Raw genomic sequence first — 16,504 nt, 5'->3', positions numbered from 1 at the left:
TGGCTCACCCCTAGCACTAATACTAGTCATGTGAATAAACAACTTATGGCAGCCATACACCAAGCGATTTTGATGGCCAATAAGGCTGCGTTGTAACTGATTGGCCACAAATCGCTGGCTGTATGTGCCCCGAAAGAGTTGGCATGTTGACCTTCAGCTGGGGGAGAGCCATCAGATGTTAGTTGAGATGTAGTCTTTATCTAAGGGAGAACAAGCCCAATTTGGAAGTTGTGTCGTTTAGGTTAATTATAAGTCTAGTCTACTTGATGGCTCTGGTAAGATGGACCTGCAGGAGGTAGACATGATGATCCTTGAGACCATCTACCTCTTGGCTGACTGCCTGGAAAGGGGAAGAGAGCCATGGGTTCTGCTAGGACTACCAGTACTGTGTGGACAATAGTGAAACGTGGGCCACTTTGGGTGAGGGGTAACAAGCCATCAGGACAAAACCACTGGACCCTTGATGGTTACTACTGGTGCAGAAACCTTCATGTCTGTAGAATAGCCAAGTGTTCTCCCATGCTTTCCTGCCAGGCCTGTGGTGTCTTCTCCTGGTACTATGACCCAAAACCCACTTGTACAAGGGATGTACAATTATCTGTCAGCCCCTCCAGTCTTGTATCATACTGACTTGATTACTTAGAACTACCAGCCGCTGATCCACATGCAGCGACCGGGCTGCAGGGGCAATATGTATGAGTTATGGGGGGCCGATGGGGTAGTAGCAGTTTGACTCACGGTTAGCAGCGCCGGCGTGCAGTGAATGGAAGGACAGCACCAGTTCCTTCGGGGAACACTCTGTTGTCCAGGGACTCCCGCCAGATGGTGGTTGAGGTGCCCTTGGTGGTGTGGGTTAAAGGTGCTGTGGAGGCAGGGTCCCTGGTGTTCGTGACGCCAGCACCGTAAGGTGCAAATAAGTGATAAGTTTGCACAATAAGGAGACCAGTTCTCTTAACAAATTCCCAGTACTTTACTGAAGCTGATCCAAAGGTCATCAATGTGCGCAAAAGTCATTTACAGCAAGGCAGCTTCTACAATGGCTCAAGTTAGTTCCCAAAAGTTTCATAAGGGGTAGTTTTACTCTATAGCAACCAATCTTTCTCCCTTGTTTCTCCAGGCTGGAGGGTTGGACTATCTCTGCTGTACTGTATAGTTATATACTTCTGTATCCTCTCTAGGAATACTATCTCTTGACAGGTGGCCTTTCCGTCTTTGGTTATGGTGGGCAGCTGGTAGCTTAGAATCTCTCCACCAGATACAGAGGAGGCTAGAGCCTGATACAGTCCTGATCAAAAGTTTAAGACCACTTGAAAAATGGCAATCATATTTGACATTGTTGGATCTTAACAAGGTTCCGAGTAGAGCTTCACCACGCAACAAGAAGAAATGGGAGTGAGACAAAACATTTTTTGAGCATTCAATTAATTTTAAATAACGATTAAACTGAAACAGGCTGTTTTTCAGCTGATCCAAATTTTAGGACCACATGCCTTTAAAAGGCCAAATCTGTGCAAAGATGTGGATTCATTGTCATTTTCTGTCAGGTAGTCACACGTTGTGATGGCAAAGCCAAAAAAACTCTCCCTTGTTGAACGTGGTCGGGTTGTTGAACTGCATAAGCAGGGTCTCTCACAGCGCGCCATCGCTGCTGAGGTGGGATGCAGTAAGATTTTCTTAAATGATCCTGAGGGTTATGGAACAAAAAAGTCAAGTGGAAGACCCAAAAAAATTTCATCATCACTGAGCCGGAGGATCCAATTGGCTGTCCGTCAAGACACTGGACGATCCTCGACCCAAATTAAGGCCCTTACTGGTGCTGACTGCAGCCCCATAACCATCAGACAGCATCTGAGACTGAAGGGCTTCAAAAACAAAAAACATCTTCAAAGACCTCGTCTCCTTGAACGCCACAGAACTGCTCGTTTAGACTTTGCAAGAGAGCACCAAACATGGGACATTCAAAGGTGGAAGAAAGTTTTATTCTCTGATGAGAAAAAATGTAACCTTGATGGTCCTGATGGTTTCCAACGTTACTGGCATGACAAGCAGATCCCACCTGAGATGTTTTCTACGCGCCACAGTGGAGGGGGCGCCATAATGGTCTGGGGTGCTTTTTCCTTCAGTGGAACAATGGAGCTTCAGGAAGTGCAGGGGCGTCAAACGGCCGCTGGCTTTGTCCAGATGTTGCAGAGAGCATTCCTCATGACTAAGGCCCTCGTCTGTGTGGTAACGACTGGGTTTTTCAACAGGACAACGCTACAGTACACAATGCCCACAGGACAAGGGACTTCTTCCAGGAGAATAACATCACTCTTTTGGCCCATCCTGCGTGTTCCCCTGATCTAAATCCAACTGAGAACCTTTGGGGTTGGATGGCAAGGGAAGTTTACAAAAAAGGACAACAGTTCCAGACAGTAGATGGCCTTCGTGCGGCCGTCTTCACCACTTGGAGAAATGTTCCCACTCACCTCATGGAAATGCTTGCATCAAGCATGCCGAAACAAAATTTTTAAGTGATAAACAATAACGGCGGAGCTACTCATTACTGAGTTCATGTTTGGAAGTTGGATTTCTGTTTTGGGGGGGGTTTAGTTATTTTTTGGAGGTGTGGTCCTAAACTTTTGATCAGCTGAAAAACAGCCTGTTTCAGTTTATTCGTTGTTTTCATTAAATTGAATGCTCAAAAAATGTTTTGTCTCACTCCCATTTCTTCATGTTGAAGCTCTACTTGGAACCTTGTTAAGATCCAGCCATGCTAAATGTGATTTTTTGCCATTTTCCAAGTGGTCTTAAACTTTTGATCAGGACTTTACATGACGATTACCTTCCTTTGCCAATATTCTCACTCCCTCTCTGGGTTGCCTGGATCTTCTGTAATCTTTCCCATCTATGGGCTGGTACATGGAACGAACTCTGGAGTTTTGATAACTCTCTAAAATGACTGCTGAGGTGCAGCTTTTCCCACCGACATCACACTCTCCTCCTTCTATTTCTCCTATCCAGAGAACAGGGCGGAGTCAGCACTGGGAGGTTTGCTAGAACCTCCCCCTCCCGATACAACTTTATGGGAACTCAGGCACAAGCACATTTTCATGAAACACAATCACAGTATTAAGCAGTGTGTTTCAGGACACTGCACACATAATTAACTTTCCTACATCTAGGGTGGCCACTGGCTTCACCCGGACCTCACCGTCCATGCCCCCAAACTGATAAACCACGCCCACCTCCATGAAGCCACACACCCCATCGTCGTCCGGGAAAAAAACGGCAGGAGGAGAGGGAAGAAGTTTCTGAGGGGAAGGTGAGCTGGGGGCGGCCGGGGTGCTTCTCTCCCCCTCAGTCAGCCACAGGGAGCCATGTCTGCGGCTCTAGTGACTGGGGGTGAGAGATGCCTCGGTCAGTTGCTGCAGCTCACACTCAGACAGCGCAGTGCTGCTGTCTGAGTGTGAGCTACTGAAAGAGTGGACATCCCTGTGTCTGTCCAGGTTCTGTGCCGGACGAAGGACAGGGAGCCAGAAAAACCGACTATCTGGCCTAAAACCGGACTTCTGTCCACCCTAGCTGCATCCAGTACTGAACCTTGGCTTGTCTGACTGTCCTCTTGAGCTACATTAATGTTACCCGCTTATGACTATAATCTACTGTATGCTTCACCCCTGGGGTATCTGTCCACCTTCCAGTGACAGCTTTTGGACTGTGATCCCCATTGTCCAGGTCATGTAAAGGCCCATAGCATCTGTATCCGAGAATTAACCACACGACTAGTTAGAGGCACCTAGGACTAGCAAAGTACAACGACCCTAACCGAAGTCATGGAAAAAGGGAGGTGAAACTGTGCCGTCCTCATTCTACACGTGATCCTCTAATTATTAATATATATGACACGTTGGATACATTCTTACCAGTTGTTACATGTTCATACAAAGTCACACAGAGGGTGCCCTCACATCAGTCACACAGAGGGTGCCCTCACATCAGTCACACAGAGGGTGCCCTCACATCAGTCACACAGAGGGTGCCCTCACATCAGTCACACAGAGGGTGCCCTCACATCAGTCGCACAGAGGGTGCACTCACATCAGTCGCACACAGGGTGCCCTCACATCAGTCACACAGAGGGTGCCCTCACATCAGTCACACAGAGGGTGCACTCACATCAGTCACACAGAGGGTGCACTCACATCAGTCACACAGAGGGTGCACTCACATCAGTCGCACAGAGGGTGCCCTCACATCAGTCTCACAGAGGGTGCACTCACATCAGTCACACAGAGGGTGCACTCACATCAGTCACACAGAGGGTGCACTCACATCAGTCACACAGAGGGTGCCCTCACATCAGTCACACAGAGGGTGCACTCACATCAGTCACACAGAGGGTGCCCTCACATCAGTCACACAGAGGGTGCCCTCACATCAGTCACACAGAGGGTGCACTCACATCAGTCACACAGAGGGCACATCAGTCACACAGAGGGTGCCCTCACATCAGTCCCACAGAGGGTGCCCTCACATCAGTCACACAGAGGGTGCCCTCACATCAGTCACACAGAGGGTGCCCTCACATCAGTCACACAGAGGGTGCCCTCACATCAGTCACACAGAGGGTGCCCTCACAACAGTCACACAGAGGGTGCCCTCACATCAGTCACACAGAGGGTGCCCTCACATCAGTCACACAGAGGGTGCCCTCACATCAGTAGAACACAGGGTACATCAGTCCCTGCCCACAATGGATCTCACAATCTCTTAGTTTCAAATGCTCTGGGTCTAGAAAGGTTTTTGGTTTGCGAGACAAACCTGGGAACTTACATTACATAAAATGCTTCTGAGAGACCCAAACCCCATTGAAGCTACCCCAACGAGCCACCAACACCATAACACGTATGTAACATAAAGTCCCAAAAGTAAAGCTTATACTTACACCATCCTATAAAAAGGAAGACCCACTTGCGCAGTTTGTCGGTAGAATAAGTCATCACTATGGCCGTATGGAGGTAGCAGCCTTCGACGAACATCCAGAAGAAGTTGGTTACCACAAAGTAGTTGTAGATAGTTGTGATGCATCGACACCAAATCTGAAAAAAAAAAGACCTAAGATGTAATATAATATACTCGGGACCCCCTGGACCCATGAATAAAGACCTTCCTGTAAGGCTAGCCACACATAGGAGATATGATCCTCATGCCCACTTGGCTTTTGAATAAGCCCTGGGTTAAAAATGACTGGGCAAGTTGATATCCACTGGCCCATCTTTATCTACCTATGTCTACTGTAGGGAAGAGTCAAGAGGTCCCATACACAATAGATGGTCGGCCAGTCCCACCAAACTGGGCCGATTCAACCAGCATCCAACCGTGTAGTGGACTCTTTTGAATACATGGCAGTTTAGATGCTACTGTGAGATGGGGAAACAGCTCTCCTTGTCTGAACACTGTTTGTGTAGAATAAAGGGAGTCTGTCATCAAAGTTTCACCTTTTTAACCCTTCCCATAGCTTTCTAGCAGCCTTACAGTTAATAAAAACGTTACCTTTATGAGCAATCCTGGACTTATAAAACCGGCAAAAAACAACTTAGTAGCATATGCAAATGAGGACTCGCAAGTGCCCAGGGGCGGCGTTACCCTCGTAGGTGCCCAGCTAGCTCAGCCTTATTGTCGCTTCCCCCGCCCATTCTTTCCCTCTGCCCACCCATCTACTTACTTCTTGTTTCGCCGAGATCCTGCGCCTGCGCACTCAGCGACAATACGGCTGAGCTAGCTGGGCACCTACGAGGGTAACGCCGCCCCTGGGCACTTGTGAGCCCTCATTTGCATATGCTACTAAGTTGTTTTTTGCCGGTTTTATAAGTCCAGGATTGCTCATAAAGGTAACGTTTTTATTAACTGTAAGGCTGCTAGAAAGCTATGGGAAGGGTTAAAAAGGTGAAACTTTGATGACAGACTCCCTTTAAATGATCTGGACTGACATTCTGCTGTTTGGCCACAAGATGCCGCTGTTTCCTAAACACAGTTACAGACTGCATATATTTCCATATTCATGAGAGGTGGAGTTACACAGAGCCTGGAGAGGAAGAGAAAGGAAGCAGCCATCTTAGAGGGAGCTGAGACTGAGGAACTGTGTGAGCAAAGGATCCGACAGGTGTGACAGCATCCCTCAGTGACCAGAGCGGCTGCTAAGTGAAGCTGATCGTGTCCAAGACCCTGATCCTGACCAGAGGAATGAGGATTGCTTCAAGGAACACTGATGAGAGCTGAGGAGCAAAGCTACGTACACTGTGGAACCGCATGGTTGTTGGAGAGACATTTGTTCTGTTCAGAGTCACCAGCGGAGGCAGAGCAGACCCGGGTCGGTAAGATCGTGCACGCACCTCATTACAGTGTTGACGCCTAGAGACTGAGACCAGGCCTGTAGTTCGTTACTTAGGGTCTCTGTTTGTGTCAGGCCACACGTGTTGCTATTGTTCATTGCAAGAGCTCCATAATTTAAAGTGACATTTTACATTGGAGAGCTGATAAACTTCCCACAAACTCAAGCCAGGCTGGCGTTTTGCTCAGAAGGAATACTCAGGCAAGTGCTACAAGACCAGCTATGGGAGGGCATACTGTAGAGCACCGTAAGATTGTAAGCTGTTGTGCTGCACCGCAGGCTAGCCCATACCACGCACCCATACAGTTAATCTTGTTTTTTTGGGGTAATAACGGGTAAGGTTTGGCAGTTTAGTTGTGCCCACCAATAGGTAAATTATCACGTTTTCCTCCAGCACCCATCAGAAGGCGCCACGCTGTGCAGCAAAAGGGTCTCAGCCTTCGGGCTGGGTGTATGTAAATTTATTGTATGTTCCAAGCATTTGTGGTTGTGTTTATTACCACGTTTAAGTAAAATTCTGTTTTGGCAAAAGCTGGTGTTGGGGTTGTTTTCCTTGTTCGTGATTTCATTGTATCCTCGGGAGCCCACCCCGGTACATGGCTTACACTACCTCCTCCACCAATAGCAGCTGATTGCTGGGGGTTAGACAAGCTGGTCCTGCCGCAATCAGCTGATCGCCATGCTGGGTTTCAGTTAAAAAAAGAGTGCTCTTCATGAGACATCCCCTAAATAAAAAAACAAGTGTTCACAAATATGACGCCCATTCTGACCACCATATTTCTCAATGTATTTGGACCACACAACTGGCATCAATACACTGATACATCTCCTGCTGCCTGTAGCCACCACCAGGGGGAGCTCAGTGCAGAGGAAATGTATACAGTTACATGTGACTGAATTAAAAGCTGTAATAATCTGCTTGCACTGAGCTCCCCCTAGTGGTGGCTGTATGGAAATGAAGTGGAAAGAGAAGAAGGAGTTCAGTGCTGGGCCCCGCCTCCCCTTGGACTCTTTAGCAGTCACATGGTCTTCCTCTAAATTTCTTAAAATTAGAATTTCTTGCTCTTAATAAAAAAAAAGGGAAAAAAAGCAAAATTCATCAAAATTCATCAGAAATCTGGTGCCTGGCATTCTGCACTGAGGGACTGACACAAGTGATAGGAACATTTGGGGGGCAGGGGTGCAGATACAAAATTTTGCTCTCTGTAGATCCCTGCTGCTGGAAACAACCTTGTGATGGAGTGTGATATGAAGCGCAGAAACTGGCAGAGGTCAGTATCAGGCCTGAGGTTTATAAAGTGACAGTTTGTAAATAGGGGGGGGGGGGGGGGCTAGGTGTCTGGTCTTGGGTCTACAAACAGAGGGGATCAGGTCTGGGATCTGAATTCAGAGGTGAACTGTCTGAGGTTTCTACAGAGGGGGGATCTGTCTTGGGGTCTGCATGAAAGGAGGGGTCTGGGGTCTGCATGCAGGGGGGAGTTCTGGAGTCTGTATGAAAGGAGGCCTGGGGTTCATATGCAGGGGGGTTCTGTTTGGGGTCTGTATTAAAGGAGGTCTGGGTTCTACAAACAGAGGGATCAGGTCTGGGATCTGGATTCAGAGGTGAACTGGTCTGAGGTTTCTACACAGTGGGAAATCTGTCTTGGGGTCTGCATGAAAGGAGGGGTCTGGGGTCTGCATGCAGGGGGGAGTTCTGGAGTCTGTATGAAAGGAGGTCTGGGGTGTGTATGCAGGGAGGTTCTTTTTGGGGTCTGTATTAAAGGAGGTCTGGTCTGGGGTCTACAAACAGAGGGATAAGGTTTGGGATCTGGATTCAGAGGTGAACTGGTCTGAGGTTTCTACAGAGGGGGGATCTGTCTTGGGGTCTGCATGAAAGGAGGGGTCTGGGGTCTGCATGCAGGGGGGAGTTCTGGAGTCTGTATGAAAGGAGGTCTGGGGTTTGTATACAGGGGGGTTCTGTTTGGGGTCTGTATTAAAGGAGGTCTGGTCTGGTGTCTGTATGCATTTTTCTTTTGTCTGGTGTCTTTAAGAAAGCAGGTCTGGTCTGAGGTTTCTACAGAGGGGGCATGTGTTCTGGGGTCTACATGAAAGGAGGTCTTATCTGGGGTCTGCATGCAGGGGGGTTCTGTCTGGGGTCTGTATACAGGATGAGGGGGGTTCTGTCTGGGGTCTGTATAAAAGGAGGTCTGCTCTGGGGTCTGTACACAAGGGGGTTCTGTCTGGGGTCTGTATAAAAGGAGGTCTGGTCTGAGGTTTCTACAGAGGAGGGATCTGTCCTGGGATCTGCGTGAAAGGAGGTCTGGTCTGGGGTCTTACAAGGTCTTGTGTGGACCTAGTTTGGTGAAAGCAGGGATGTACCGGATTGGGTCTCCTAGTAATGTGATGTTTGTAGTGTGGCTTTTAATTATACATTCAGTGTAAATGAGAAGCTTCAGCTTCAGCAAATGTATTTGATTGATGTGAAATGTGATAATCTGAAGAATAAAATCTTCTGGAATTGTCAAGTGCGGCAGAAGCTCAGGCGGAAAATAAAAGAATAGTCAGAATCTAAAAGTAACATTTTATCTCATCTAATACTCTAGTCACATCCAGAGCTGCACTCACAATCTATTGACCCATGACAACATCTGTATATTACAGTGGATAAAGATACTGGACCAGACACCTATCCAGAACTTCTTAATGCTGCTCTGGATCTGACTGGAGCCAAAATAAATGAAATTTCTGTATAAAAAGATTATTTTTAAAGGACATGTCTGATTTAAAAAACGTCTTTATTTATTATTTATACCTATATAAATTAGAATAAATTAGAATACACCCTCACAACTGCAGCGACCCCTTTAGGGAAAATGTGGAATAGTAAGATGACCATTCAAATGAATTTACGAGCCAGTATTACATGGCGAGGCAAAGACCTCCAGAGTGGAAGCCAGCCCCTATAGAGGGGTCCTCAGTGAGGAGGGTCCTCCTTGATGTCCACATCCACTATCTCCTGGTGAGGAGTTATCCGGATACCAAACCCCTTTAATCATCCACTAAAGTGAAATAGTTCAAGAAGACGTCATCTGCTCTGCCACCAATGCAGGGAACCAGCCCTCTGATCTCTATGGGATCTAACAAGGTCCTCTAAGGTCCTGAAGGGGTTAATTGAGTCCATCTACCATTGATTGAACGCTTAGATTTTACGGAAATACACGTTCATCCGCATGCCTCTTGTGTCATCAGTCACTGCAGGAGACACCTGGTGTCTCATTGAGATGCAATCAGTGATGGAGCACAGAGGTCCACGGGGAGCAGTCATCAGTCTGGTGGTCACCAGGGCCTCACCTTAGTCACTCAGAGGTTCGGATCGAGGTACATAACATAAAACACAATCCTAACCCCCCTAATGGTTCGCTCTGACCCCCAAAAAATTAGCTCAGGCATCAAAGTTTTTGCCTGTTCCTCGTAAAAATATAACCAGGGTCTGAGGGACATAAGGTTCTCCTTGTGGAGACCATCAAGTTAGTGTAGGGAGTCTTATAGAGCAGGCAATGCTCCATGGGAAAAAAAAGATCTGCAAAGCTATTCTCCTGGATAAAAAGCTAGATCTCTAGCGCCACCTATAGGATATTACAGACTAGTGCCAAAGGCCTTCCATCCAGCCAAAGTAGTACCATGCTCTGCACTGACGAGGGACAAAAACCCTGAAACAGCTGTCCGTGTGTCCTTCTCACCTTCTGAGGTGGATCGGATAAGCCACTTATAGTTCATTTTGTAGCAGTACGGACAGATGCTAACACATGGGCCTGAGCTGGATGACTGGTATAGCAGAGCTGCAGGAGTGATGTTGCAGAACCGGAGGGCCGGTTTAGCAGAGCTGAAGGGCTGGCGTAACTGAGCTTGACAACTGGTGTAGGAGAGATGTAGGCTCAATGTAGCAGAGCTAGTGGCCCAATGTAACAGAGCTGTAGGCCAGATGTATTAGAGCTGGAAGCCAGATGTAGCGGAGCTGGAGGGCCGATAAACCAGAGCTGAAGGGTTGACATAGCTGGGCTAGAGACCTGGTGTAGTAAAGCTGTAGGTTCAATGTAGCAGAGCAGTAGGCCACATGTAGCAAAGCTGGAGGCCAGATGTTGTAGGTAGTGGGGCAGAGCTGGAAAGCCGATGTAGCAGCACTGGAAACCTGGTATAGCAGAGTTGTAAGCCCTATGAACCAGAGCTGAAGAGCTGACATAGCTGAGCTAGAGACCTGGTATAGTAGAGTTGTAAGATCAATGTAGCAGAGCTGGTGGCCTATTGTAACAGAGATGTAGGTGATGGAGGAGAGGTGGAATACAAATGCTTCAGAACTGGACAGCCAATGTAGCAGAACTGGTGAGTTGATGTAGCAGAGCTGAAGAGCTGGTGGAACAGAGCTGTAGGCCAGATGTAGCAGAGCAGTACCCAAATAGTAATGCCATAAGAGGAAGAAATCCACCACTGAGGCCATCAGGGCCAGTGAGTGACCGTGTCGCACGCCCCATAGGATGGATTGCAGCAGGCATGATTCTTATCAGAACTGGTGGATCCCATAATGCAGGAGAGACACTGCTTTTGTCACACCTGCTTCTTTATCTGTAAAACCACCTCGAACCTTATTCTTTTCTTTGAGAAATGTTCTGCACTGTGTTGTTTTATCGCATCGTCCTTGTGCCGAACGCCTGGCTCTGTGCTCAGGGGGACCTCTCCTATTATCCGCTTTATCTATTATCTGCTGCTAACAGTGGTATAATACCAGTCAGTGACGTTGCCATGTGCCATTATTGCGGGGAGACAAACGCAGTGAATAGAATTGACTAAGACGTCTGATGAATGGAGGTGACTCAGGGCGAGATTGAGCCTGGAAATAAAGTGCAATTATAAGCCATAGATTTCTTAGATCGAGAAGGACACCCTCAAGGTCTCCGAAAGTCTCACAAGACTGAAGAGAAAATTAAGAAAAAGTAAGAGAAATTGCTGCTCAAACAAAACTCAAACCAGTAAAAGATAAATTCAAAGTTTACGCTGCCTGAGCTAAGTGCAAAACTTTACTCAGCTGTTTATCTGGTTCTGGAAAAGATGGGTGACAACGTATCACTGGGGTGGAGGAAGAACCCCAGACCCCAGTTCCATAAACCCCAAAAATTGGCTGAGAACTTCAGAGATTGCAGACTTCAGAGCTGAAATCCACTGCTTGTTCAGTGTCTGCAAAGAAGATCCTCTGAAAATTTGCATTCTGGGAAGAGTCATCTTAATCAAATGTTGTAATGTGATGGAAGAAAAACGTGCTCACATAGTAAGAGCGCATTTAAACTGTGGATGACAAACTTGCTGCCTGTATCCAGGAGAATGTAGCAGAATAGTGAGTGCAGCTCTGGAGTATAATATAGAGCGCAGGAAGTAACACACGTCCATCCAGTTCAACCTGTCATCCTGAGAAGTAATGTCAAGTCTTTACAAAGTGATACAATATTGCATTTTAAACCCAAATAAAATGTAATATTATCCGTCATTTTCTTATACTCCACTCACTCCCGGAGCTGCATTAACTATTCTGCTAGTCACTGCTTTACAGTGCTGAAAGGCAGAAAGTCCATGAGGATGTTCATTGGATGGAATATAATACCGTACCTCGTTCTGCTCGTGGATGTTATGGTCGATCATTTGAAGCAGGAACCACATGATGTTTCGTAAGATGAAGGTTGTGATTAAATTCCAGTGAATGATATTCCGAAGACATCTTATACTCCTAGAAAGAGAGACGAGAAAAAACCTTATTGGAAAGAAAAATAATTCATAACAGTAAAAAACTAAACACAATCTGACAAATGCAAACCATTTTATGCTACTCAGAACCAAAGGGAACAGTATTATAGTAGTTATATTCTTGTACATAGGAGGCAGTATTATAGTAGTTATATTCTTGTACATAGGAGCAGAATTATAGTAGTTATATTCTTGTACATAGGAGCAGTATTATAGTAGTTATATTCTTGTACATAGGAGGCAGTATTATAGTAGTTATATTCTTGTACATAGGAGCAGTATTATAGTAGTTATATTCTTGTATATAGGAGAAGTATTATAGTAGTTATATTCATGTACATAGGAGCAGTATTATAGTAGTTATATTCTTATACATAGGAGCAGTATTATAGTAGTTATATTCTTGTATATAGGAGCAGTATTATAGTAGTTATATTCTTGTACATAGGAGCAGTATTATAGTAGTTATATTCTTGTACATAGGAGCAGTATTATAGTAGTTATATTCTTGTACATAGGAGCAGTATTATAGTAGTTATATTCTTGTACATAGGAGCAGTATTATAGTAGTTATCTTCTTGTATATAGGAACAGTATTATAGTAGTTATATTCTTGTACATAGGAGCAGTATTATAGTAGGTATATTCTTGTACATAGGAGACAGTATTATAGCAGTTATATTCTTGTATATAGGAGCAGTATTATAGTAGTTATATTCTTGTACATAGGAGCAGTATTATAGTAGTTATATTCTTGTACATAGGAGGCAGTATTATAGTAGTTATATTCTTGCACATAGGAGGCAGTATTATAGTAGTTATATTCCTCTACATAGGAGGCAGTATTATAGTAGTTATATTCTTGTATATAGGAGCAGTAATATAGTAGTTATATTCTTGCACATAGGGGCAGTATTATAGTAGTTATATTCTTGTACATAGGAGCAGTATTATAGTAGTTATATTCTTGTACATAGGAGGCAGTATTATAGTAGTTATATTCTTGTATATAGGAGCGGTAATATAGTAGTTATATTCTTGCACATAGGGGCAGTATTATAGTAGTTATATTCTTGTACATAGGAGCAGTATTATAGTAGTTATATTCTTGTATATAGGAGCAGTATTATAGTAGTTATATTCTTGCACATAGGGGCAGTATTATAGTAGTTATATTCGTGTACATAGGAGGCAGTATTATAGTAGTTATATTCTTGTATATAGGAGCGGTATTATAGTAGTTATATTCTTGCACATAGGGGCAGTATTATAGTAGTTATATTCTTGCACATAGGGGCAGTATTATAGTAGTTATATTCTTGTACATAGGAGCAGTATTATAGTAGTTATATTCCTCTACATAGGAGGCAGTATTATACTGTATTAGTTAACAATAAATGGTTAGTTAGAAATTTGGAAATTTGTGTGAAGGGCTTTCATCATTTCATCACCTACAATTGTAGTAGTAGTAATATTTTATGGAACCTGTTTTCTTATATGTTGTTATTTCTTCCGGTTTGTTCTGCTCGGATCGTTTCTCACTAGATTATTATTTCAGACCTCGTATCTAGCAGTTTCATACATTTTCCTGACATCACGGTGTCTTTGATCCTTCCACTCTGAGGATGTATTTACTGTTCTAGTACTTGTCTTTGAACTTTTTTAGCTCCTTTTGAGGTAAAGAAGATTGAAAAGTATATTTGATCTTTGCTTGTCATTTCTCAGGAGTCTTCCTTATCACTGTAAGGTGTTTCAAAAAAGCAGACCCAGAAAAAAAATGTGTGAATGACTTCTAGGAAACAGGGAAAGGGGGACAAGTACCTTTTAAATGGGTTTTCTGCAGCTGATATATTGGGAATTATAAGTCATTACTCTCTGACCGGAGGGGGTCCAACTCCTGGGGCCCCACCGATCAGCTCCCATGAGCGTTGCGGCCTCTTCCTAGGTCAGTGGTATGATTTTTATCGGTCACTTGGCCGAGGTGCAGTTCAGTCCAATTTAATTGAATGGGGCTGGGCTGCAATACCAAGTACAGAGCTGTGCTAGGTTAGCTATGAGGAGGCCGCAGCACTCGCTGGAGCTCCGCCGTCTCTTCAATCAGCTGATCAGCAGAGTACAGGGTCGGACCCCCTCCGATCACAGCGATGAACTGTCCTGAGGATAGGCCATCAGTATTAAATCCCTAGAAATCACAGGCATACTGACATTAACCTCTTTACTGCTCTAGACCACCAGGTATACTGACATTAACCCCTTTACTGCTCTAGACCACCAGGTATACTGACATTAACCTATGTACTACACTAGGCCACCAGGGATGCTGATATTAACCCTTCCAGTTCCCTATACAATCAAGGATGCTGACACTATCACCCACAGGCCTCATGAACACGGCCGTTGCCTGGCCGTGCCCGTATTGCGGCCCGCATTCCCGAAGGTGCACTACGGAGTGCCTCCACACCTAAAAAAAAAATATAGAACTTGGTTGAATGGGTCTGGATCAGTCACAGCAGCCGCACAGATAGTGCCCGTGCATTGGGGGGCCGCAAATTGCATGGAATGGTTGAGCAATGGCCGTGTGCATTGGGGCCTTACTACTATGGACCACAAGGCATGCAGACACTAAAACCCTTTATTGCCCTAGACCACAAAGGATGCAGAGAATAACCCTCACTGTACTAGACGTGGATGCCGGTGGGCTATTGTCCGTGGTTGTAAAGATAAGTTGAAGCTGAACTTTTGAATCAGGGTCCATGAACCCATTTGCAGCAAACCATCTCCTTCTTGTTCAGTATCTCTACGTGGTTCGCTTTGCTGATTTGCATTCTAGGAAATGTCCATTCTACACTGGTATACACTGCCTCCTGCATTATTAGGGCCCAGGGAATTTGTTAGTGGGGTGTGAGCTGACAAACTTGCTGACTGTTTCCAATGGCAAGCAGCAAAATGGAGAGTGCCCCTCAAATGCCCTCTTACATTTTCTTTTCCATTCCTAACCAAAGCTAAACATAAAACTCTGACAGTGGCCGTTACCAGGGGGCGACGCATAATGGACGTTCTGAATGGAAACCACAAAGCAAGTGTGAACAACGCCCTAAGATACGCCACTGCCTTTAAATTATTCATTAGACTCCTGGGAATAGGATCTTGATCAGTTGATCGTCGTGAACCCAACGCTCAGCACCACAGTGACCTCTGCAGGTAAAATGTGGAATTACATGGGGGCTGTTCTGACAGCTCAGGTCTGATAACTGCACTGACCAGGACTAGGCTGAACCACTGGGCATTAGAGCTTGTGCAGGATCCTGACATTAAATGCCCGGGGGCGCAGGTCGCTCGCTGTCGCTGGTTATTTCCTATTACCTGTAACATATGCTCATCTCCGGGGTAATAATAAAGTTTTTCCTTCTTATTCCCATTAATGAAGAAGACATCATTAAGAAACTTACCTTAAACACAAAAAGAGCAGAAAGGCAATGACCAGCGCCAGGACGGAGATGCAGTGTCCCAGGTAGTTGATGATCAGGGCGATCTTGTAATGCAAGTCGTACTTCCGCTGGAGACGAGAAGATGATTGCATTAGGCTGAGACTCCTCAGTACAGGACACGTAATCTGGTTAGGGAGCAGTAATTATAATCCCTGCCTGGAGGATAATCTCATCATTATGGTCACGGGTTATTTTGGGATGAGCGATAACTATGAGCATTGGGACTATTTACTGGGAAATTAATAGTCAATATCATCACAGGCTAAAGAGGCTTCAGGCGCACATCTTGATGCCTGTCCAAATATTACCCAATCGATGATGCAAATCTGGCCCTTGCCTCACTGCCCTGTCATGGTCCTCAGATCAGAACCCAATGCTACGAACACCTCCGGAACAGGACGGCATCAAGGTTTTAATTTTATTATGACACTTACTTTTACTTTCAATTTAATTGCATTGTTACCGAAACTCAAAGGCATCTGTGGAGGCATATTATATTCTGTATTATACTCCAGAGCTGCACTCACTATTCTGCTGGTGCAGTCACTGTGTACATACATTACATTACTTATCCTGTACTGATCCTGAGTTACATCCTGTATTATACTCCAGAGCTGCACTCACTATTCTGCTGGTGCAGTCACTGTGTACATACATTACTTATCCTGTACTGATCCTGAGTTACATCCTGTATTATACTCCAGAGCTGCACTCACTATTCTGCTGGTGCAGTCACTGTGTACATACATTACATTACTTATCCTGTACTGATCCTGAGTTACATAATGTATTATACTCCAGAGCTGCACTCACTATTCTGCTGGTGCAGTCACTATGTACATACATTACTTATCCTGTACTGATCCTGAGTTAC

At 45.2% G+C, this 16,504-nt stretch overlaps 1 protein-coding gene across 1 annotated transcript in view; it reads right to left on the bottom strand.

The window, feature by feature from the left end:
* The window catches only part of LOC122938241 (corticotropin-releasing factor receptor 2-like), a 59,801-nt gene extending 44,079 nt beyond the window's left edge, over positions 1-15,722 (bottom strand). The window contains exons 1-3 of the mRNA XM_044293616.1: positions 15,592-15,722; positions 12,008-12,125; positions 4,928-5,081 (exon numbers count right to left, since the gene is read on the bottom strand). Coding sequence (XP_044149551.1) covers positions 4,928-5,081; positions 12,008-12,125; positions 15,592-15,722 — 403 coding nt within the window. The remainder of the gene's footprint in view (positions 1-4,927; positions 5,082-12,007; positions 12,126-15,591) is intronic.
* Positions 15,723-16,504: the final 782 nt, after the last annotated feature.

The sequence above is a fragment of the Bufo gargarizans genome, chromosome 5 (assembly GCF_014858855.1).
Source record: "Bufo gargarizans isolate SCDJY-AF-19 chromosome 5, ASM1485885v1, whole genome shotgun sequence".
NCBI lineage: Eukaryota > Metazoa > Chordata > Amphibia > Anura > Bufonidae > Bufo > Bufo gargarizans.
Note: the sequence above shows the minus strand (reverse complement) of the source record. Positions and strands in the feature narration are given on the sequence as shown.